Source organism: Nesoenas mayeri (assembly GCF_963082525.1).
Source record: "Nesoenas mayeri genome assembly, chromosome: 10".
NCBI classification, from domain to species: Eukaryota; Metazoa; Chordata; class Aves; order Columbiformes; family Columbidae; genus Nesoenas; species Nesoenas mayeri.
Genome location: NC_137560.1, coordinates 9635618 through 9661656, shown reverse-complemented (window position 1 = coordinate 9661656; position 26039 = coordinate 9635618). Strand labels below are relative to the sequence as shown.

The 26039-nt window shown below is 42.0% G+C and overlaps 1 protein-coding gene across 2 annotated transcripts in view; it reads right to left on the bottom strand.

Annotated features, from left to right (window-relative positions):
* Positions 1 to 26039, bottom strand: part of RAD54L2 (RAD54 like 2) — a 63638-nt gene that overhangs the window by 31145 nt on the left and 6454 nt on the right. For both annotated transcript variants that reach the window (XM_080350712.1, XM_080350711.1), the window contains exon 2: positions 13080 to 13286. In XM_080350712.1, the coding sequence (XP_080206838.1) occupies positions 13080 to 13230 (151 nt within the window). In that variant the 5' untranslated portion in view covers positions 13231 to 13286. The remainder of the gene's footprint in view (positions 1 to 13079; positions 13287 to 26039) is intronic.

Genomic DNA, 26039 nt, shown 5'->3' with positions numbered 1-26039 from the left:
CTAAACATCATTCTTCAGTGCCACAGAGTCTTTTTCCATGTCTGATTCCCTCCACAGCCGTACTCGATGCCAGCAGCAAACAGCAAACCCGGGCTGACAGACACATAACACAATCAGCTCGCTCTTAGCAAGCATTTGTCCACGTAACGAAGTCAGCTCATCACTTGAAACAACTGGCAAGTGAGTGCTGGGAAAGCGAGGGTGGGCACAGGAAGCCCGAAGCAGGCTGTATCTGAGCAGCCCTGGCACGGATCTGCAGGGCTGCAGAACAACATGCTGCGCTTGTAACAGTAATGGTTGGTCTAGGGGTCTGCAAACACAGCCAGGGCAAGCCCAGGTACCCTTTGTGTGACTCCAGCCATTCTTATTAGACCTTTCATTCAAGATAGTGGCAGAGGGCAGTGAACGCTTGCTACCATCAACATATCCACATTGCTTCAGGGTACATCGCAACTTTGAAACAAACCCAAGGTGCTATTTTCATAATTAGAGCCTTATAAATGTTACCAAATAAAATATTATGAATTGTATTAAAATTAAGAAGCTTGGTAACAAGACAGCCTTTCACCTGTGCCACAGATTCAAATAGTCTGGTACATACAACATACAGTGGTCATCAAGGGGGAAATGAGGGACAAATATATTAAGAAAAGTATATAGCCAAGGATATTGTAGCAGGCCTTGTAAGGACTTTGGAATAAATAACCAAACATGACCTCAGCATCTGACCTAACAGAGTTACGAAACTAGGAAGCAAGATTTTAAGACAAGTATTTGTGTAAATGCAACTGGGTACTTTCCAAGCCATGCTTATTGCAGCAAATAAGCACGAGGAAAATGGAAGCTCAATACAGTGGGGGAAACATGACCTATACCTGTCCTTCTGCACACCGCCATAAAAAGGAGATTTCCTCCTTCACCTTAGTGTGCAGAATGGAAAGGAATTTTTCTAGCTTTTCTACTTACAACAGCCAACTGGGGAGGCCACCACTGTTAGTCATGATAAATACGTATTCACACAGCCAAGAATTAGATTTGCCAGAAACAGTCAGTTTATAAAATGAGCTCCTCATGGAAGGTAATCTTGTTATAGATAAGCCCATTTACTAAATTGCTTTTCTGCGAGGCCAGCCTTGCTGGTAAGGAAGAATGTTCTGCATCCCTTACACGGTCTGAAATCTCACCTGGCTGCCGTACCTCACCCACCTCAGCCTCAAACCACAAGCTCTTTGCAATTGTACAACTGTACTAATCCACAGAAGAGGCTGGTCAAGAAACCGATGTCACTTGAGAGATTCCCTTGCAAACAACCTAGGAGATTCCCCTGTTAAAAAAAAAAAAATCACTATAAAATTTGATTTTCATAGAATATCAAGATCAAAGGCTTTTATAATACTGACAAGTCTTTCCAGCAGCAATGTCAGCATCCCTGAGCACTGCAAATTCATACGGGTTCAAACTCACACCGAAACCTGCCTACACACACAAGAAGCTCAATCACAAAGGTTTTCAGGACACCAGTTCCTCTGTATAGCAGAGAACATTGGAGATGAGGGGGGCGGGGAACCAAACTAAACTCTGGTCAACTAAAAAGTTTCAACGAAATATCCCAAAACATAACACAAGTGACTCACCTTCCCCATTCCTGTGCCTGTTGTCCACCTTGAACCTAGTTCCTTCAATCTCCTGTTCCCCTTGTCCTCTCCAGGACTGCTCAACATCAACCCGATCCACGCCGACCAAGCAAACTGCAGGCAAGAAGCACTGGATCCACCATGTGTCATCATGCTCTTAGTCCCTACAAGCTGGAGTGGTTCCCTTCTCTCCAATGACTGCCCCATGTGCCGTTCACTCTCATCTCCACCCTGCAGAACACAAGAAACCTTCCTTGCCCATCCTCGACTGCTCCACGCTGGCTGTGCAGTCCCTTCCCTGTCCCACAGCTTTCTGTCATGGTTTAACCCCAGCCAGCAACTCAGCTCCACGCAGCTGCTCACTCAGTCCCTCCGGTGGCATGAGAGAAAGAGTCAGAAGTATACAAGTGAGAAAACTCCTGGGTTGAGATAAAAGCAGTTTAATAGATAAAAGAAAAGCCACACACACAAGCAAAGCAAAACAAGGGATTCATTCACCGCTTCCCATGGGCAGTCGGGTGTTCAGCCATCCCCAGGAACACAGGGCTCCATCACACATGATGGTTACTTGGGAAGACAAACATCACCACTCCAAATATTCCCCCTTTCGTCCTTCTTCCCCCAGCTTTATATACTGAGCATGACACCATATGGTATGGAATGTCCTTTTGGTCAGTTGGGGTCAACTGTCCCAACCGTGTCCCCTCACAATTCCTCGTTTCCCTGCAGCCTACCCACTGGTGGGGTGGGGTGAGGAGCAGAAGCAGCCTTGACTGTGTATAAGCCCTGCTCAGCAGTAACTAACACATCCTTGTGTTATCAACACTGCTTCCAGCACAAAGCCAAAACATAGCCCCATACTTGATAATGTGAAGAAAATTAACTCTATCCCAGCCAAACCCAGCACAGGCTCTCACAGGCTATTCCATCTCCAGCAGCTGCACACCCCACCGATCACCAACCAGTAGAGAAGCTGCCTATGAATCTGAATTGTATGCACATTACTAAACACAAACTAGGCTTGACAGCCAAATTTCACTCCTGATTATCAACTTCTAGGAACACATACAACCATCATTAAAGCTGTTTTCCCTGTCCTGTTTTTCTTGTTGTTTTAGCAACATGGAAAACACAGAAGAATAGAATTTTGTGTTGGTTATAACATAGGTGGTGTTTATCAACCTAAACCAGTTCAGACAGAATTAAACTCCATACTACTTGCTGCCAACTGAGTATTGCTGGGCTTTGAGAATCATTTGCTTTTTAAACAAATTCTGTGCTGTAAATTAAAACTCCTTTTCAATAAGACCTAAACCAAGCACAGAAAATCAGAGGAGACTTTCCATTGATTTTAGTGAGTTTTGGACTGGAATGTAAGGCATAAAATTTGATCAATCTGTTTTTTCTCATTTTGTTTGCATTCACATGAATCTTGGTTTATTTTCTTTCCCACACTCATTTAAATCATAACCGGGGAGGGAAGTTGTACACAATGTGAGAAAAATCTAATCACACAAAATACAGGTAGTGATGAACTGCAGTGCCTTGTGCAAATGCTCTTCAGACTCTCACTGGGGCAAAACAGACACTGTTTCAGACTTCAGCCCTGGGCTTTCAAAGGCTGTTTAAATGCACTGAAGAAAACAAGCTTGTTTTTTACAAGATGTAATGATTTTAAGTTGAAGGATTTATATCACAGGTATTTATCAGCATCTTAATCAAAGCTAAATCCATCAAGTTACAATCTGTTATATTCAATAAACTGATTCTCATATCTTCCTGTAACTTGCTACATTTCTGCTGCTGATGACACGATGTATTTGTGCACCATGGAAGAGCGATTTTGTACAACTTTAACTTCAGTTTTCCTCTAGGTGCAAATTCGACATAAATCACAAGCTAAGAGTACAGAAAAGTGCCATTTTAAAATTGTTTCTACTACTTCAAGTATTTAAATATTGTACATAGATGAAGCTCTTAATTGCAAAATTTGTTTTGACAGAGACTTAAACTAGAAGTTTCTATTCACCTAGTCCAAAAAGATTTAATCTTGTAGCTTTCCCATCTCATTATTTGCGAGTGAAAATAACGTCTTCTGACTCCTACTTCTAATTTTTTTGAGACTGAGTCAGTGAACTGCACGTTGAAGAAAATGTGAATAACATATTTTCAACATCTGTAGTACAAACTATTGTCATTAAAATAAAAAAAATGGGTATTGCACCAAAATCTTTGATCCAAACGACGAGCCGGACACTTCAGCAAGTTCGGTGTTGCAATTTTCTATAAAGCCTAAGCAGAAAATTAAAACAACAAATAAAGCAAATAACTGTGATGTGATGCTGTGTTTTAAAATCTGAAGAATGCTTCTAGCTCAGTTAAAACAGTTCCCCTTCCTTACAAACTTGCTGCTGTTTCTTGGCAAAAAACCATTATACTTGTGTAACATATAGCTACGTGCACATGTTACTTAACTAGTCATTAAATACAGCACAATACCAGATAAACTAAGGAAAAATGAAAATAAGGACCCCTTGCATAGCTTAAACTCAAACGGAAAACAGATAAGTGTTTCGCCCAGTACATTTGAAAATAAAAGCAGTGCTGCTTAAAATGTAAAGCACAGGATTTTGACTTTGGTTCCATCACACTCATCAGGCAACCTTGGCAAAGTCACTTTGCCATTCCTTACCTGTTCAAGAGTGAAAATACCATGTTGCAAAATTGCTAATTAGTTTCCTTGTGATTTTGTCATGGTTTCAGACGTTTCAGACAATGGAGTATGGTATCAACTAGCAGTGACTAGGTACGGTACAAAGCTGACTATTGCAAACACACACGGGGAAAAAGGTAACAAACATGGCAGAGAAGTAAACATGAGTGTGATTATCCTTCCTTAGGGATTCTCTGGCTGCTTTGTGAAAAGAGAAAAACAAGGTTTTGGCCAATAAAGCACAACCCCTACCAGAAAATCAGGAAGAAACAAGATACTTCTCCTCCCCATGGAGGTCTTGGAGCAATTCTTTCTTCAGCTAGTAAACCACCCGCTCATTGACCCTGCTCCCCGGGCATTCAAGCTACTCTCACGTTTGGGGCAACTTTAATAAAAGAGAGCATGTAGCTACAGGTAAAAAACATTTGAAAAAAATCCACACACATATAAATAGAAAATGCAGAACTGTGGACATGGGCTGTTCTTGAACTGCACAGAAATATTTCTATTTTGTATTCCATCATATGCAATAGATCAAAAGGAAGGAGGAAGAAATGAGGGGAAAAAAAAAAAGTGTAGCTAGTTATTATACCACATCATTTTGTGAGATGAGCCAGTCCCTGTGCCCAGTCGGCAGGTTCGAAGGAAGCGGAGCTCTGGCGTCATCACCTCCTTTTAAAGAAGTAAAGCGAGTCATTACTCCAGGTTATATAACCTTCAGGCTCTGCCAGACTTTGAGCCATCCTCTCAAAGAGGAAACTGCTGTCAGAGAGCCTGGGAGGGGACAGAGGAGTCACAAACTCTTTCATTCGGAGCTTCCCCCTGCTTAGGATAAGCAGAGGAAACGGCTAAAGCATCCGCACTTTCAAACAGAGCGAGTGTGCGGCAAAAGGCTCAGGGACTGATCCGCGACATCGTCAGTCTGTAATTCCCTGTGAAGGGGGCTGAGGGACAGCGCTGTCAGGATCTCATCCTTCCTTCCCACAGCAGCCTTCAAGCCACACCTCACCCTGCTGAGAATAATCTAGTTCACAGGGTTAGTTAAAATGCTGGAATCGGTCAATAAAACCCCCACAACCCCCTGGTGTCACTCCTTCCGCACTCCATTCCTGGTATCTTCACCTGCTCCTCACATATTTATGGGTAAAGAGCCCATAGACAAGGGACTTCCACCTGTCTTTATCACTTTCCAACAGCCTAAACTGCCCCAACACAAACAAAATGCCCAGCAAGGCAATCTGCAGCTTCAGCAGAATAATAGAATAGTTTGGGTTGGAAGGGACCTTTAAAGGTCACCTAGTCCAATCCTCCTGCAATGAGAGCTCACAGAAAGGGAGCTCACAAAGCACACGGTACTGGCTGTTCCCAGCAAAGCACCCAAGAGCACTTTTTTTTTAATGTCACCATTTAGTGAGTCCAGTAAAGTCACTTCAAGGGAGCTGGGTGCCTGCCACAGGGTCTGCATGGGCGTTAGCAGCTCCCGTACAACGTGCTGGGTATGGACAAAAGCCAGGCAGGTCCAAACCCCTCCGACTGCACACAGAAACACCATTTGTTCTGAAAGACAGACTGTACTATAGGGAAACTGCCAGAATAAAAATAATGGGTAAAGTATGCAGCCTTCTGTAACGAAGTAAAGTTCCTAGAGAAACCAGTGGGGCTTTTGCCTAAATATGAGAGCCAAGCCTCTTTCCCTGCCATTTCAATGTAACCTCTCTGCATTACTCAGTAACCAGGATTGCTAAATCTGCAAATACTAGTAGCCAGTCTCTTTTCACCTTTGATACTATCTCTTTCGTATTTTATTCAGCCGGATTGTGGAAACATAGATGACAGCCAGCTTGTAATTTTCTGGGTTTTAGGAAACCAACGCAAGTCTCGAATGTAAGATTTGCAGAGGCGGAGAGCGTATGCTTCACAGACACCCAGCATCTTTGGAGATGCTCTCATCCCTTCCAGGGTCTGAGAAAACAATAAAAACCCCTCAGCAACTTAGTTATAGCAAGTCACTTGAGAAATGCATCCAATATCTGCAGTTAGATGCAGGTTTGCTGAGTTATCCACAACCAGCTGATTCAAGGTCAAGCCCCACAGTCTGTACTCATATGATAAAGCATATTTTAAAAATCTGATCTATAAGGATAATTTTCTAAGGTAATGCAGTTTCCCATAACAATTTGATTGACTTGGAAGACAGTCTACAAAAAGTCACAATAAGCATTAAAATCTATGTGGTTGGCTAAGAACAGCAAAGTGCACGGTGGTACACAGAAGTTAAGGTTTGGTTTCCCAGGCTTAGAAAGATCAGGGATACTGTGGAGGCAACAAACTTACTGTGGAGAAGAGGCTGGCTTGCTCCAGGACATGCCCTTCTAGCCTCTTTAGAAATGGTACTGGTGGACTCCAGAGGGAGCTGCATCCTGCCCCGAGTAACCAAAATAAAAGATTCAAGATAAGGAAATCCATCGAGAAGGAAAAAATGGAAAAAATGGAAATATGTCAATCACCACTCTTCTCTTCCCCCCAAAAAATCCACCTTGCACTCTGCAAACGATAATTTGCAGATTAAATTATAGGAGTATTACTTACTAGCACCCACCACTCTGGCATACGTACATACAGAATACAGCAGAGCTTAAAATTAAAGGAACCCTCCTGATCGTCTTCAGCGCTTTTCTAGAGTTGGGGAAAGAAACAGAAGTCAGGACTTTCCTACCTTTTTTTCTGACTCATCCATTTTCAATCAACAAAAAGAGCCTCCTCTCCACTCCAAGTTTACTCCAACAGGCCTGTCCCTTTCCTCAGCCCCTGCCACCAGCCTCCAGCTGAACAAGGACAAGAATTAAAGCCTGTGTACCACCAGCCTGAGGGAGAAAGCAAGAAGCAATCAAGTCCATCATGCCCACGTACTGCAGCAGGTGGAAGCATCTCATTAAAGAGCTGCTCAAAGAGCAGCTACAAGTCTCCAAGGCTGCAGAGACCTTGGGATGCCCAAATACCCTCAACACAGCTGTGAAAAGCTCCTTTCCTAAAGGAGTTCAGAGATTAAAGAAATAAGTACCTATTTGTTCCTCCTCTTCTTAAGGCATGTATTTAATTTTTCTAGTAGATAGGGAGGACAACCTAAAACCAGTCTTTCCTAAGAAAAAGTGGTGTGCAGTGTGGTCAAAAGTAGAACACAGAAAGATTTCAGGCTGCTGTTACTAATCTCCATTTCCAGTTCAAGTAGGACCATCCAATTCAAGTGACACATGCAGGTAAATTTCCTTCTAACAGCAGCTCCCTCTTTTCTCTTCCAGCAGTAAAGGCCTTTCTAAATCTGGATATAAAATGATACGGAATAGGATATAATTTAGCAGGGTATTATTCAGGAGACTGTCTTCACGCTCTGCCCCTCATTTTCATACAGGTGAGTATAACATGACCCAGTTTATAAGAATAACTTCAGATGAAAAGTAAAATCTCGTGTACCTGAGCAGAAGGAGCCTGCTAAATGAACAGATTTATAACAACGATTTTCCTCTCTTTCCCTGTAAGGACAGAAATTTGCTCTGTTCTCAACCCCACACATCCAGCTGGGGACTCCCACACACACACCAGTTTCGTTTTGTTCCAGCACTTTGTTGGGGAGAAGTAAAGATGGAATGACTTGGAGGTGGGAAGCGCATGAATAACACGATCTTCCAAGATGAGCAGCAGCTCCCTGCACCTCAAGGATGCATTCACGTATCATTCAAAAAATATTAACTCACATTTGCACATGACTTTAAAAACAGATTTCCGAAATCATTTCAGCTTTAATAACTCAAGTGCTAATGAACTTTCTAGTAAGTATGGCACTAACTACTGATTTTTCCCCTCAGGTTAGACAAAGAAATTATCCAGGCAGCTACAAATCCGTTTCACTTTCAAAGTAATTGCACCCCTTGCTGCATGCAACATGATGATGAGCCACATAGGAACATCGCACTAAACAAAATACGTTCTTACTATAATTTCATGCCAACATTTTTTTCCCCGACCACCAAGTGCAAATTGTATATGAAGCTGATCTAGCAGTACTCCTTTAAACAAACAGCCTTCCCTCTAGTGAGAGTTCAAGGAAAGCAAAGATCTTTTCAAACCTGAATGATAGTGGCTGCCATCTGAAGTCAAGTACTCCTGCCTTGGTATCACAGGAAACTCAAAACTGTGAGTACCAAGTGGTACGCTCAAGTTCAAACAAAAAGCAGCCATTGGAATACTTTCTGGATGATGCTCTAGAAACAAGAGGTAACCGGGTCTGTCATGATGCTACAAAATGACATAGAAAGGGATGAGCAGAGTTAAGGTGAGGTGAGCAGGCTAAGGTGAGGAAAAGGGTCGATCTTTCCCCTCACTAACCTCTTGTGCCAGTCTTTCAGAGGTTCTCAGACTTGGCCCTGGTACCTTCACACTACTGAGAAGCTGCAGTGCAAAAGAGCAGTTACCCCATGTGCTCCACTCTCCCAGGACTTGCAATTCTGCACCAACAATACAACTGTGCTCCTCGCTCACGCCTCTCCTAGCGTCCATCTGTCCACAGAAACCCTGCACAGAGCAGCTATGTTTTGCTCCAGCACTCTGTCGGGGAGGAGTAGGAATAGGACAAGTTTGAGGTGGGAAGAGGGAGGGCAGAATGCCTCCACCTTCTCCTGCTCACTAGTCAGACACAGATGCCATGGAGCTGGCATGCACCCAGCCCTGGGGAAAGAAAGAAGGGATGGGACAGGAGAAAACAGGCAAAGCAGACAACACAGGACAGACAATGCCAGTTGCATGGATATTATTATATCACAACAGTAGCATCTAATACACTATTATTTAGTGTTGCCTGGTACATCTGTATATCAAGTATTGCAGTACTACTGTGGTATCGGAAAATTGTCCACTTTCATAAGCCAGAGGTACTGACTCCAATCTGTCTGCTGTACCACACATCCTGTGTGCAAACACAACTATCGCAGCTTTTGAGAACAGCGTCTGAATGCCTGTGCTCATTAAGACATCTTTCAGAGAACTGAAACAATCACCTCTTTACACTTTTACCCAAATTACACCTTTAAAAAAGTGTGTAACTCATATACTCAGAGGTAAGAAGCAATGTGCCACTACTATTAATAGCAGAATTACAGCAATGAGTAGGAGACAATGAATTTCAGAGACTTCAATCAGAATAATCCAAAGACATTCAGAACACAAAAAAAACCAGAGCACTACAGTGCGATTTGTTCAAACACTCAACAGCTTTCCTCAGGAAAGCTCTGAGATATGAACAGTCCTTGCATTTGAAATTATTTGTAAAATTCATATTGGAGGTTTGTTTCCTCTTTGCTCGAATTAGCTTTCATTTCTATGGAGCTCTACACAGCCCTGAGCAACTACCGGGACCAGAGAAGAACTGCAGGACTTAAAACAGCCTGTTATCTCTACAGTCATCAGCACATCACATTTCTAGTGAAAAGGATTTAGGGAGTTAAAGAAAAAAGTTCTTAGCAGTCACGCACTGCTATCACGAAATCAAACATGATAAAACAAGTGCTGCTGCTCACAAGCGATGAGAAAACAGATGCAGCGTGCAGGGATGACCAGGCTGGAAAAGCAGCGGAAGCCTCTGGGTAGGACTGACACATGCTCCCAGGATGGGTGTGCAGCCTGGCAGCCCCTGGAAAGGGTCTGAAGTGTCAGGGTAGGCATGTCCTGGCAGAAGTGTGCTAGAAAAAAAGACTAAAGCTGTCAGAGCTCCTACACATGATGCTAAGGTTCACTAATTGACCACCACTGACAGTCCAAAGGATTTAAGCTATGTGGTTATTGACTCTCACTTGTTCAGAAATATTCAGAAAACTAGTCCTCTGTGCTCTCTTTCTTCCCTAGGGGCAGGAGGAGAAGGTTTAAGAACTGCTTTCATCAAGACAAAGTTTGTACTATAAACATCCAGACTAAACTCTAGACCACCTATGCAATAGCCTACACTAAATGCAAACAAAACTTCACCAAAACTGAAGACAGCACTCCTAATTACCAGAACGTAAAAGAACACAAAATCCTGAAACTGAAACCACCACAAGTATTAATTACACACACACACACTATATATATATATTAATAAATGAAAACAGGTTAAATTTGCAAAACCCATGTGACTGCTAAGTGTGAGACCAAACCTTCAACTATCAACAGGTGTGGGTAACATTACATTAACCATGGAAGGTTCAGAAGGAATCTGAGTCACCATCAAATCATGGAAAACCTACATACCCAAAACAAAGTCACTGTTTTGCAATCAAGCAGTAAAAATGTTAGTTTTATAATTGTTATCATCACTATTATTTAAAACAAGTAATCCATTTCAGTTTGGATAAAACATAGATGCAGCCTGTCGCTCTTCCAAGGAAATAACCATGAAAGATTAACGATCTTTTAAATCTTGTAGTGCTAGAAATATGCAAGAACCTGTCTACAAGGGAAGGATCCCCTGGGACCCTTAATGGAACATCTACAGAACAAGCACAGTACCAGGAGGGGAGGAGAACAGCACAGCTGGGAACAGGCAGAACAAAGCTTAACAGAAATTATTAAAATTAAGCTGTTAAAAAACTTCATAGTATAAACATTAGAGCACATACTTCCCTCTTGTGAATCAAAGTAACTGTCTGTTCCTAAGAGGATTTTTATGAACGGAGGTCATCTACAAAGAGACAGGACTATAAATATCTGATGGACAAAATAAAATGATCCTCTTAATTCTGAAGTCACCTATGTTTTCGTAGGCCAACTAGCAGGAGACTGGTTTTATATTAGATCCAAGGTAATATAGACATCAAATGTCATTTCTAAGGCAGTACATAGCTGTGATGAGACATGAGGAAAAGCAGAGTGGACACCTCCACAGAAAACAGTAATTATATAGCTAAGCACAGAGAAAGCATCCTGATACTCTAGCAGACAGAAATAAAGCTGAAACAACCTGAAAGCTCAGAGGCAATCTAGCTTTGCTCAGATTGTGTGAGAGAGAGTTTTTCCTGTATCTAATGAACAACTGTAAAAATATTTTATGCTACTTATATGTAAATTGTCTTTTAAATCTTCCTCATTATTTCCTACATTTGTTAAAATCTATTTTTAATTAGTCACTAACGAAATACAAAACATAAACATGCTTCTAGTGTTTTAAGATGAAAATAAACAGCTGTCATTAACAGTTAGTGATGTTCTGATTTACCTTTGCTTTGGAAAAAATAATCCAAGTATGAGTATTCAGACACTATAGGACAGAGGTAGATGATAAAATACATAGGTCTATGATAAAATAACCATGTGGAATGAGCCACTTGGACATGACATACAGCCACTCCTCTGTTAATAAAAGCTTGTCTACAATGTCATGCTTCCTATTGCTCCGCTGGGCGCAGGTTCCTGTGAACAAAGTGACAAGGTAACTGCCAGTCTCTTTGAGACAGAGTCATCAGTGGCCTTGTAACTCCACGTCCTGGGAATTCCCTGGTTTCTTATCTGAGCTAACACTTCCATTTCTGCTACTCTCTCATTAGAAGAAGCCATCATGTGAATAAAACTAGAGGAATAAAATTAATTTGTGTAAACATTTTATAAGCATTTAAAATCAAAATAGTATATTCGAGTAGCATGTGGCTGAAAGAATATTAAAAAAAACCCAAACAAACAAAACAACAAAAGAAAACCCCTTGAGTACAGCAATGTACTTTGAAACAAAAAATACTCCACTAACTACAGGAAGAGAGAAGTATCTGTCTTTAACACATTCTACACTAAGAAAAGGAAGACTATACTCCATAGGCTGAAGGGGTGCGTTAAAAAAATGCACATACTCTTTGAAATTATAAAAAAATCACAATTTTAAAGGAAGCAAATACAACATCCCTTAGGCATGGGCTGTAGTTTTATGATAAAAGGAGTTTAGTGGCAAATACAGCATGGGGAATTCCCACCTGAGCCATGCACTCCTGTCTACGTGACCTAGAACATTGGCCTTTCTGATGGATGAAACATATGTCCAGGATCATGCTATGAACCAGAGCAGTTACCTAATCTTGCTTAAATGCAACCTGTGCAGCACAGGCCCACAAACGGCTGCCTTGGTCCTGACTGAAGAGGAAAGTGGGGCACTTACAACTAGGTGAGGATAGAAGGTGACAACTTCCTTAGTCAGCACTGCCACCTTTCATATTGTAAAACAAACAAACAAACAACAACAACAAAAAAAACCCCAAACCTGTACACTGTGAGAAAAGAACATTTCTCAGTCATTAAAGATTATTATTGTGATCAGTAATTGCCCACAGCATCCATTAACTGTTTACCTATGGGCAAGCCAGCGATGTAAACATATTTAATTTTACCAGATCCTTTTAATAATACAAGTAATTCTAAACTGATTTATTTAATTCTTTATATAATTGTTTTCCCTGAATCTGTAGCTATTTTAAAATTTCTATCCTCCTTACAATTTATGCTTGTGGTTTGTTTTCATGATGAAAACTTCTTTCGGCTAGATGTCCAAATTTAACCTACATTCAATCCTTGTTTAAACTATACACCTGAGCACTTCTCCCTTCTAAGTGCTGGACGAATCCTAACCCTTGTGCTATCTACCAAGGTGTCACTCACCAAAATCAGTAACTCTGGTTTTGTATAACAAATGTATGCAGAAATTCACAACCCCATTCACTTACCACTCTCATCAAGTAAGTCCTCCTCATCATCCCCATCATTGTCCTCCTCCATCGCCTCCTCCTCATCTTCCTCCTCCTCCTCTTCCATATCCTCCTGCTCCAAGTCCGGGTCCAGGTCCGGATCACTCCCTGAGATTGACTCGTCTGACATGATTCCCAGTGGTGCTCCTTGTGCATTACCTGCTCATGTTCTACCGGGAGGCAGCCCTGCGAGGAAAGAAGAGGTACATAATGAGCCCAGTAAATCCCAATCTTTGATCCTCAAGGCTCAAAATCATAGCAGGATTACTGCATATAAAAACACAAACCTGCCATCGGTCTTTTAAATAACAGTTATATCAGACTGTGCACAAAATCCCGTGCAGAAAATGGATGCCATAAGCAATGTATCGTGATGATATAGGGCCAGCATTGTTGAATTAACATCAGAAACAACATATTAACTAATCATACCACAAAACATCTTTATTGGTATCCTTGACATGTAGACAGCAGAAAGATTCCTAGCACCAATGCCTGATTATAGAAAAATGCAAAAATAAATACATTATGTGAACTATTTCAGAACACTGCCATCCAAACACGAAGCACAGAAAAAGGACCAGTCCCAGAACACCATATGGATACCCATTACCCTGAACCCCAAGCACAGTGAACAGCACCGCAGTATACAGACTGTGGGTCAGAGACAGAAACCATCCTCTGGCTCAGCTGTACCCACTGGGAAGGTCACCAGCTCCTCACCACGGCCTGTTTGAAGCCTCCATTCCAACCAACAGAGAAGACACAGCGTTACCTTAATAACCGTATGGACAGATGGCAATGAAGATCCAGTTTTTAAAGTTTGTGTGTCCCTTTGTAAAGCAGGGTAAGAAGAAAAGTAAACACAAAGGAAGGATGGATCAGAGAGAATTGCTCTAAAGGACAAGACTGAAGCGGCCTGGGGATGACTCCTCTGTTACGGTACCCCAGTGCATCACAGCAGAAATCACAGTACAAAACAACAATAAAGCCTGAAGAGAGGGCCAGGGCAATCATAGGTTCATCTGTTCAGATCATGCACTGTCACTTCTGGACAGCGATGGGTACTCCTGGGTACTTCTCTTCCGTACACAAAGAACTATCATAAAGCAGCTGTGATGGATGAAAAGAAACAAACACAACTGAGAAAGAAAAATAAAGAAGGCATCGTGATCTCAAGGAAAATAAAGCAAAGTATGTGTTCAAAAAACAAGCCTCAGAAGAATTACTACCCACACGTTCCCCAGAAAGCTTTAAAGACAGACAAGGGAAACATTTCTTCGTTACTCATCTTCCACTGCCCCCTACTTACACCACATTTCCAGTGTAAACTATGAAATGTTTGAGAACTAATCAGCCATTTATAGAAAAATAAATCTAAGCAGATAAGGCAGCATGCATATCTACAAACACTTCAAGAAACATTAAAATGTCATTTTCAGCTGTGTTTCAGCAGTAACTAGATGAGCTCAGAAACTTGAAGGCTAAAGGCACAACTCAACACCCCTGTAGCAAGGCTGAAAATCTGTCAAGTATACTGAATTATTCCAGTTGAAGTCATCAGTTCCTGCTTTGCCTCTCTCAGCTCCTCAATAACATTGAAGAGTGTCCAAAAGAAAATAAACACAAGGGAAGAAGAGGCTTTGCAGGGATTGGTATTGGCATAGGAAGCCTTTCACTGCCAGGTCCCAGGAGCACTTTACCACCAGGCAGAGGCAAGTGACATCCCTGCACTGTTACACGTGTCACACAAAATAAGTTGGCTTAGTCAAGTAGATGGTAGAAAAGGCCAACATCTAAATTGGCTCGAGTGGAACTGTGCCAGTTTACACCAGCCAAAGAGATTCATTCAGCTTCTGCGGTCTGCTGGTGGCAGGTCCCGAGCCCCGCGGCGACGCCGGGACCATGGGCACGGCGCCGGCTCTGCTCGCTTTCTGACCCTGTGACTTCAGCCAGGGACTGCAGATGCAAAACAACCTATTATCGCAATTTTTTTTTCCTGAAAAATGCTGCGCTAAAGTCTAGTTGTATTTCAAAACAGCGGGGTTTTTTACTTTTAAATAGCAACAATGTTCCCTTCCAGTTGATATCCAGGCCTGAGAAAAATAAACATTGGTTTTGTACGCAATTTTTTTGCATTCAAAACTGTAAAGCTGCATGTGTTTCCTCACATTTCAGAAGGAGGTGGTCAATAGTGTTACCTCTGTGGGTCTCTGCCGGTCACCTGGGATTTCAAGGCGTTTTATTTATTCCTATGTTGTCCATACTGTGCTATAAAGCATCTTGCATGCTATCTGCCAGAGACCATATCAACAAAAGCATGCTAAAAATTTTCCATGTTTTACTATCCCAGCAAACTAAGCACCAACAAAAAAAACCCAAAGGGGGGAAAAAATACAAACACTACTAGCGCAGCAGGAATGAATTCTCATCTACAAACAGAAAAAGCAGAAGTGCTTTTTTAATGCCACTAAATGCTCCAGGTCAAAGCGTGACACATGATACAGTTTCTCCCATCAGTGTCCTCCTGTGTATCATCTCTCATGTTTCATTGTTTGTTGCAAAGTCTAAAAAAACCAGAAAAACAAAAAAAAGCCCAAACAACAACAACTAAACAACAAACAAACAAAAAAAACACAAAGCAAAAAAAACCCCACACACCATAAAACACACATAAACAAAAATTGTTTAAAGGAAAAGATGTGGGTCCTTGTATCTCTATAAATAAAATCAGACAAAGTGAAGAGCAGCCATGTCTCAGACTGGAGTACAAAAGGGCTCTAATCTTAAGCTTTATTTTTGCTCAGCAGTACACATATGTTCTTTATAAGCTAACTTTTGACACCCATTCAGCAGCCCCACCACAAGCAGGAGGGTTAAACAGAAGCTTTCAAAAAGACTTAATTAAACTTTGCAGAAGCTGGGTGAAACAAAGATGGTGAGCTCCTGTGCCTATTGTCACGCTGCCGTCTGTCTAACTCACTGCCATCCTCCTCCTCGGCCACCGTCCACTGTGTATGCCCAAGTCTGGGTGGGCTGTCACCCTGCCAAAGGGCTGTCACGCCGCGTGGTGGCAGCGGGAGCAGGGACACGGCAGGACAGGCAGGTAGGCACCACACAGCCATGCGACTGCCCTCGTTTCTCACACCGATCTGACCCAGTTTGGAGCCTTCCACCAAGGGGAATTACACAACAGGGCCAGATTGTAGCTGCCATGACCGTTTTATGGCTGAGTTACTACAACCTGCCCCATCTCTTGCCTTTGCACACACTGGCACATTGTGCTCAACATCTAATCGCTGCAGGAAGGGCACTTTGCAAGAGATAAACAGATTACCTTCAACTAATCAAAGTTATCGTTTGTCTGGACTTTCCCATCAGCCCACCAGCCTCCTGCCCTGCCGGGAGGAGGGTTCAGCAGCACCAGGAAATACAAACCAAATGTGCCATGCCACAGTTCACAACTGAAAGCCACAAGTCCATACGATACAGCACCTGGTTGAACACATGGTGGGGTATTAGGTGAAAACACTTTGAAAAATCCTCTTGCTTACTCAGGGAGGAAAAAAGCGCTGTCATGTTTATCCTACCCGGGAAGTTAAACCCTGCAATCAACTGCACATCAAATTAGCATCCAAGACAGCCTCTCTCATGTATTACGTCCTGTCTTTCAACGAAGATAAAAATAGGCCTGAAGTTTTTTGGGCTTTGCTTTTTTAAGGTAGAACATTTCAAATAGCAAGTAAATGCCATGTGGTGCTGACTGCCTCCTCCTCAGCCTGCACAGAACGGAGGCCCAGTTCTGAATTAGGAAACTTCCAGGGCTTGCAAATTCAGACACAGTTCTGCTGTCCTCATGTATTTATTTCACTCTGCAAAGATTTAAAATCACCATTTCTTCTTACGTATGAAGTTGGGAAAGAAAAGTGAACATGAACTTTTTCCCTTCTAAGTGATAGTTTTTCACCACAGGGTCAAGCCGGCCATGAGGAAACTATTAAGTGAAAGCAAACATCATGGGATCTGGTGACCTTACCCATTTCTGTGCGACATCACGGCTTCCATAGAGGCCTTGTCAGCAGTATAAAACCTGAACTCGTATTTAATTAACTAGTACAAACAAGAACAAAGGAAGAATGCAGGACAGGGCATCCTTCCCCACCAGAGCAAGGAGAAGCAGGATTCCCCTGTACCTCCAGGAAGCCACGGAAGCCAACATGGCTTTACAGCAGCTCTTTGCCTGCTACGACACAAGTGATTCAGGCACAGGACACGCTCATTCCTGAGTACAAACCCATCCCATACAAATCCCTCCAGAAAGGGCAGGTTTAACACTAATGCTACTACGGTGCTGAACAGTAAAGAGGATTCCATCACCTCCCCAACCTCCAGCCAAGCCCAAGATCTGGGACTCATCAAGATTTGTCCCTTAAAGCCTGTTTTGTAACCAAGACTTCACGTTGGTCATTGTGGTGCCTGGCCATAGAAACAGGATCAAGCACACTGGCAAATCACGGGAGGATTTGCACAGACAGTTTAAAAAAAACAGGTATTTCGAAGTCCATGCTGCATAACACTCTCCAGTTCCTGCTATACAATCACTTCGTATGGCAATAATTTCCTTATCTTTTCCTTTCTGTTTTGTTTGTTTGTTTGTTTCATTTTGTTTGGCAACAAACCAGCAAAATAGTTGGGGCCATAAGATTTCTCTTAAACACTCAGCTCTCACACAAACACTTCAAATGGGATGTGTACGAAGGTAACTGCTGGCTCGTTGAGAGAAATCCTATTTTTTTACTAGATCTCATGCTAGCAGAGTTTTGGTACCTTAGATGTAGCCTTCAGTCACTAATGGAGAATTATTACAAAGCATACAGCTGGATCACTAAAAAAGATGTCATGAGCTTAAGCTTCTCTTTACTATAAAAACAAAACTGTAACAGTTTGCAAGTAATAACTTTCAAGGTTATTGCAAAATAACAATGAATACTTTTCTGTTCTATTTAAAAATAAGATAAGAAATAAAACTGAGCTCAGTGGTTTTGGACAGTTTGATTCTAACAAACATTAGAACTTATCTAATTTACATTATGTAACATACTAACATCCCTATTTTACATTAGCATGTAAAAAAAGGTGGGGGAGAGGGGGTCATTAAAAGAATAAATATTTTCTCAAAAGAGAGCCAACAGTGTTACTGACCAATACTAGTCTAGCAGATCCCCTTTATGTTTTTAACAAAGCAAACTTAAGTGTTTACTGAAAAATCAACAGGAACTTTTCCCCAAAGATAACCCTCCAAATTGCACTTAAAGCCATCCTTAACTGATTACTTTGTGACTTAAATCCCTTCTTCCTTTGCAGTCTGAGGCTGTTAGGACTTGAGCAATACAGCTTTTCAGCTGTGACTCACAGATAACTGGTGGCCATGCACTGCTGGCTGGGAAGGAAGAAAACAATTCTCCTCCTTCCTTTTCTCTTGTTCAAGCACAGCAAAACAAAGTGGCATTGATCCCTTAAGCGACGTGTTTACTACAGGAACGTTAAACTGAAGAAAGGAAAAAGCAGCAGCTTGTAAAATCATAAATTGGAAAGCATCTGCTTGCCCTGGGCCACTCTTCTGAAGAAGGCGAGTGCGTTTCTCCCCACCCCATGCAAATACAGGCACAATGCATCTCGTCTTTGCCCACGTGTGACGCGAGTATTAAGGAGCCCGCTGTGATTTGTGGGGAGCAGGAATCGAGAGGAAGAATGAGAGAGTGCTTTGAAAAACACTTCCATGTATCAGCTGCAGGACCTGCTCTTTTATTCTCTCTAGGGTAACAATCTCCTTCCTAAAAGGCACCACAACACTAAAAACAGCCTGAAACTGGCTGTTCCCAGACAACAAAAACAAAAGCTGCTGCAAGAAGGGGTGGGAGAAAGCAAACAAAACAAAAAACAAACTAAATCCAACCCATAAAGAAAGAAAAGGGAGAGCTAATCCTTCCTCTCTGCTGACATGACAGTGCTGGAACGGCGAATGTGACAATGAACATTACATAAGGGTTGGCTCCCACCGTGATCCTGAACAAAAAGAGCCAGCATGAGTCAATGGCAGCGTCTGCCGATCCTTACACAACCCGGACCGGTGACAGCGGCACACACCGGCACCAGCCACCGCGCACACCGGCACCAGCCGCTGCCGGAACAGCCTCCTTTCCCTCCCACCCTTCCTAAGGGATGCAGAGACACCCTGCTGCCCACAGTACCAATAGCTTGTGACCTCTAAAGAAAAAAAACCTGAATACTCTTTATAAGATGTCAGTGCTCACTTCCACACAGACTTTGTAAGACACTGACAAGCTCTTTACCTCTAGACAGAGCCAGTAGAAATGGGCAAACGATTTTTGTGTTTGTATACGTGTGTATGTATATAATTATTTGCCTAAACAATGTTGTATTGCTTTTAAAAGCAACTTGATTTGATCACACTAAAGTAGAAATTGGCTTCATATAAATGAGCTCTTTCTTTGAAATACTGATAACATCCTCACTGTCTAGAGGAGCGGTTTGGTTTGTACTACATACAATTTCAGGCTGACGTAAGAAGCATGTGATCAGTTTTGTTTCCAGTAACTACTGATACTCATCTGGATTAACACCATCATAAATGAACAGAAATTTTGTCTCTTACTTCACTCAACCCCCATTTTTAGCTCTGGTAACTCCTGTATAAATGGCACTTGCATTCCCTGCTAAAGAATATGTTGAGAAAAGGAAACTTTCCTTCCCTCATCAGTGTTTCTGCTTTCACAGAATCACAGAATGTTAGGGATTGGGAGAGACCTCAAAAGATCATCTAGTCCAAGCAAACAGTATTTCAACATAAAAGGCACTTTTAAGTGTGCTTTTACAGGTTTTGCCCATGGTGCTATAGCTATAGAAAAATAACCAGTACCTGTGAGAGGAGTAAAATCCCAATAAAAGATTTCAAATTATGGGGAAGACCCAACAGTAGGGCATGGCAAGTCAGGATTCCAAATTATATTCAATACATTTTATATAGTAGATTAATTTGGGGCAAATTTGCTTACCCTGCATTAACGATAACCATTCTCAAATTCCAAAAGATAGATTTTAAGAATCAGCTCCCAGTAGAGGCATGCTAAGCCTTCTCTTTGTGCGTACCCAAACTATGGCCAGAGGTGAGCCAATTCCCACGGGAAAGGAAGATCCAGATAACTAAAAGATCCCTCTAGGAGTCTAAGCTCTTGATATACACAGGTGCCAGATAAGAAGTTATGTAATAAATCAAGAATAAATTATATAAACAGAAGCAGTGGAACACAGAGGAGTGAAGAGGCAAAGAGCTAATCCCCTCTCAAGTAAAGATCAGTCACTGTCACCCTATGAAGACAAGCTGTGGCTTCGGGCTTACCTCCTTGAAGAGTACCCTACAGAAACAGACTGATACAGCTCATGACCAATGTTTTCATCTTTCAGAATGAGGAAAATTGCATGTTTTCCTGATGCTGAAAGGTCTAGTTGATCTATCCTGTTCCTTCAGCATCACCCCATCCACACGCTCTTGTTCTTCGCCCCACAGAGAAGCACATTTCATTACGAGGAATGATTCACACCTAACACTGTGTCTCTGCTCATGAAACCAGGGTTCCCACCAGCCGCGGTCCAGGGCAACCCAGCATCCCCAGTGAGACTGACACCAGTCACGTGTCACACTGTCACCAACCGATCACAAAGTAAACACCACTTCACTCTTCCCTTGGTCATATGTCTGCACCTGACTACCAACTGCTGCAGAGGACCGGGAGTTTGTTTTCAGTGCCTCATCCTTCTTTCTCTTGGTTTATGCAGTTTTTAGAAAAAGGAAGAATTCAACATGGTTTTGTTCATCTTTATTCCCTACCCCACCTCCAGCAATGATAATTACACGAGCGACGAGAAAGCATTTCTTATGCCACCTACAGTTTACCAAAGAAACTTGAACAAGAGCAAAAAAAGACAAAACCCAAAAAATCCTGAAGTAGGAGGAAATTAAAATAAACAGTTTTGAACTCCCATGATATGAAGATGACAATTAGCATATGTTAGACCCTAGTCGCTCTAGTCTGTCAAACAATCAGACATACTAATTTTTATTGGATTCCACTGCAGATTAAAAATCCATTAAAGAATTAAAATCTGTCAGAAACATGAGTTTCTTTCAGTCATCCCCTACATTCTACTTGCACAGTGCTGGAAAAATTTCCCGTAAGTCACACTTATAAAGGTCACTTTTGATGGTTTTGAGAACAAAGTCACCAAAACCTCTTGATCTTCGCCTTTCCCACTAAACGGGCCAAAATAAAACCGTCGCACAGATCCTTATCTATCCTGCACAAATACATTTGCTTTGAAAACACTTATAATTGACACTATAGGCAGCTCACACGGAAAGCAAGGGGATGAAGTAGCCTCCTGTGGCTTTGTCCTTAGAAATGGAAGCACCACTTTGGTTGCATTTCACTAGCTCAAAACCTCCCAATGGTTTGGACAGGCCTGCAAGGGAAAAGAATGCAGCTCACTGCCTCTCACCATCCAACACACTGTTGTGTGCATACACACACACAAAACACCCCAATCAGAGACAATTAGTATTATTTCACAAAAGAAACTGAGCTATGAGTCTCATGATACACATATTAGATTTTTTATCTTATAAAATTGTGAGTATATGACTCTGCGTATTTGAGCTTACTTTCAAAAGAGCTTTAAAAGCAGCACAATGAAAGTTTGGCTAAGGAGATACACAAATATTAACAGAAAGATAATATACCCTGTGGGTCATCGTACCCTTTTGGTAAACATACCCAACTATCCAGTGCCAATGTACGTTAAACAGGACATTAACTACTATTACAAATGGGCACAGGCATATCCAACGCTAAGACAGGAAGGTACAATTGAAAATGGACATATTAGCAAATCATTAAAAGACACCATATGGTGAATAAGGACCATGACAGTCACCTACAGAAGTAGCTGCTGGCTACAGACACAACTCTTTTAGAGTAGAAATGCCACTACTTCCCAGAGGTACAAATTCACTTAACTTTCATAACTGCCAGGAATGTCTTTTGTAGTACTAGTTCTTACTGAACAGACAACACTGTAGAGATACTCACACCCATGCAGAATCCAAATGTTATGTTTCCAAGATTCAGAAACAGAACTATAAAGAGCATTCAGCTGTGATCTTCAAAACACCACAACCTTTTGAGTATTCTTTCTCTCAAAGATAAGTGCAAGTTTCAGTTCACTGCTTTCCCCAAGTGACCGCTTTTTCTATCAGAACTCATTTAGCATTTCCAAACGCTGCCTGACCGGCAGCTGTACCCAGCGAGCAAGGAGAGAAGGAACTGCCAGCAGGTTGGCTCTTCCTGCTTCCTGGTGACATGTCACCACCCCAGGCAAAGGGGACGTATGTTCTAAGAAGTCAACATCCCTACACTCAGCTGCTGCGATCTTCCGAAATACAACAGAGGCAGAATTTTGTGTCCCATCTTCATTTTTCCTCTTCCCCCTCTCAAATTTTGAGTTGAATTACCAGCCTTGAATCCAGGCTGCCAAGTCATTTTACTCAAGCTACCCGTTTGCCTAATTGTAAGAACTCAATCATTATTGATTTCGGCTGAACTCAGAAATTTTAACACTAAGTACAACTTTTCTTTTGATTGCAGTTCTTGGGTACAATTATTAGCACTATTTAACAGAGAAAACTGTTTACATGGCATTTCCAGAGCAGATTTACTGGCAACACTGTAAAACCTCACTTAATTTCATTCATAGTTCTCTCTTTGCTAGGGATGAAGGAGGTAAATGGTACTAAATGGTAAATGGACTTTCTAGCGGGCACACCTCTGGATGCATTTGTTGCTATGAATGTATATAAAAATATTCACAAAATGTTCCATGCTAGCAGCAGAGGCTCACAGATCTGTACCTCATTCTGTTAAAATAAGCATTTCACTGACTAGAAATATTGATTTAGTTGAAATATAAGATCTCCTCTCTTCCTTGTGTTTCACAAGTGCTGTGGTAAGTACAGGAGAAAGAAAAAGGCACCTCTAAACAATTTTTTAAGAGAGAGTCAGAAAAAAAGTATTTCTTACAGAGTGTGCATGACTAAGCAGATCACCCATTTCCTCAGTGTTCTCTGCTCATTATCTGACTCTTATTTCTCTCAAGTAGTTAACTACTGTCATTATAGAATAAACAAATTCAGATCACATAATAAAGGCCTTAGTTGCTCACATTCCTTGGAGAACAGGATGTGAAGTTACAGTGGATAGAAACTTAAAAATGCTGGCTAGGGCAAACCCTGGTATGCATTGTCCAGAGCTAAGAGTTCCCCCCACCAAAAAAAAACCAACAGCTTCCCCAGGAAATTCTCCTCCAGAGATAAGAGGATTATGTCCTAGGATTGAGGAAAAATCGGAAACAAAATCTCTTCTGGCATAAAAGCTTTTTCCCAAATATCTAATCTCAAAGGCATCCCACTTTTTCAACCCCAGGCCCTCATTCTACGCAACGGTCATTCTGCTGTCCAGTTTTCAAGGCAATTGCTTTACCCTGTTTAGGGTAAGGGTTGCAAGGCACTGATTTTTGTAAGGTTTATTTTTTAGTCCCGTTCCCTCAATTTGTTGACATCTATGGACAAGAAACTGAAAACCCAACCCATGACACCACTCCTACAACAACTTCTTAATTTAAGAAAATACTCTTTGTTCCTCCTACCTCCCACACCCCAACATACCCTGCAAAAACAATCTGACTTCTCTTATTTCTTAAGCCCGGACACTTGTGTTTGAGGGGTCGCTGAGATGACTCCACAACCCAGGCACTTTTTTTAAGAGGAACATCCAACTGCTTCTGGAAAGGAAAAGCCACAGCCAGTCATTTTTCACACAAGTAGTGATGCTGCAAGACTAATCTCAGCCTCTGGACAGTTACACTATACTACCAGTGCTGTGTCTTTCATCAGTGAGTGATGCAAAGACTAAACAAAAGAGAGTGATAAACACAAGATGGTAACCAAAACCTGATGCTAATCCCACCGGTTAGAGAGACAGTGACATGCCCTGACACGGCCAGGCATTTTCAGATTTCACTGGCACCAGAAGGGTAATAAACATTTGTCCTTGACTAAATTACCCGTTTTCCCTTCTGCTGACTGCGGCTTCTCAGGCCTCGGACACTCTCTGCAGCAGCTGCTCTCTCCCACCAAGCGCACCCATCCGGACTGTGCCAGCACCACAGCCTGCACGGCTGCACAGCAAACTGATTCAGCAAAAAAAAACAACCCACAAGCAACATTCAGTTCCCAAAGGTGATTTACTACAACGTTGCATGAATAGCTGTGCAGGCACAAAGGAAAAAAAAACAGTCAAGAGGGTGGGAACAAGCAGCCCTGGCTATGGCCAGATCAAGCTGGCATCAATGTCCGCAGGGCCGTGCTCTCAGCAGCCAGAATGGTGCTCCACGTACAGGGGACAGACAGCGTTTTGACTTAGGAAAATGATAAAACTTCCTTACCTTTGTTGCAATCACCGATCAAAAGGATCATGCATGTATCTGAGGTGAGACATGAACATTCTCATATTTAATCCTCTCATTTGTCCCCTTCTTTAAATAGTCACAGCATCATTATGTGGTTTGTGCAGAGAGGTATCTATTTTTGAAGTTCATTTGGTTGGTTTTTTCTAATTGAAAAATCAATGCAATTGCCACTCAAAGGACAAAAGTACCATCAATTATACCACACAGTTAGAGACTCTCACTGTGCACTGTTAACATCTCTCTCCCCATAGCAAATATTTTAAAACTGCTCAAAGCAAAATACAGATAGACCTTCTCATGTAAGTCCTTAACATTTAACGTACTTATTGATAGCCCTTGTGAGCAGGTCCTTGCAGTTACATGTGGGTACTAGCACAAAGAAAGGATAAGGTTCTGTCCTGGGGAGCAGGAGATAAGCTGCCCTGACCTAGAGAAACTGGTGACTGAAATTTCTCCAGGTCAGGGCAGGTCCTCTCCTAAATACACTCAGGCAGGACTCATGAAAGGAACATGTCTACGTGGTGACAAAGGGAAGTGACGTAATCTGCACAATGAGACAAATGGATAATTGCTTTGACCTCATGAAGAGGAATTTGCTTTGGCCATGATGCCCTTGCCTGAGATCAAGGGCTAATTGTTAGTACCAGAAGAAAATCACTTTCTTCAGCCCTTTATCTTTCTTCATTTTCATGTTGTGTCTTATTACATCTGGGATAGCAGATATTCCTGAGTTGTCCTAGAATGTAGACCTTTCCCTGAGATTTTCAGCAAATATTTTATTTTATTCTTGACCTCAGAAACCTTTGCTTTGCTCTCAACATCCACTATACTTTGCCGCCTGCTTAAAATGCAGGGCTCCTGGCACGCAGTGCTTTCTGCAGTTGAGGCTGACCCTCCCAACCCATCCCATGCAACTAAGGGCCACCATAGAGATCTGGCCATAAATACCTCTGGTATATGTAGCCTCTCACGCATGCTCCCTGTCTGCTTTGTGTTTATTTCACTCAGCACTTGAACTTCCCACAAACTGCTCAAGGGGGCAGAACCCTCTTTGTCATGAAGTCCTCAAAGGCACCGCTCATCCCTTCTCCTGTCAGGAACGAAGTCGCTGCCACTTCAGAAACTGCTACTCGTGGTCTCCATTTTCTGACCGTGGTCACAGGTAACCCCTTCCTCTACAACCTCACACTGAATAATATCACAGACAAGTGAAGATACGGGTGATGAGAGAACAGACAGGTCCCCTCAGCAGCTCTGAGCAACACACCTGTCTGGTATAGGATGTAGGAAGAGTTCCAGCAGAGCAGGACAAAACAAAGTAGAAAAAAAGAATGGAAT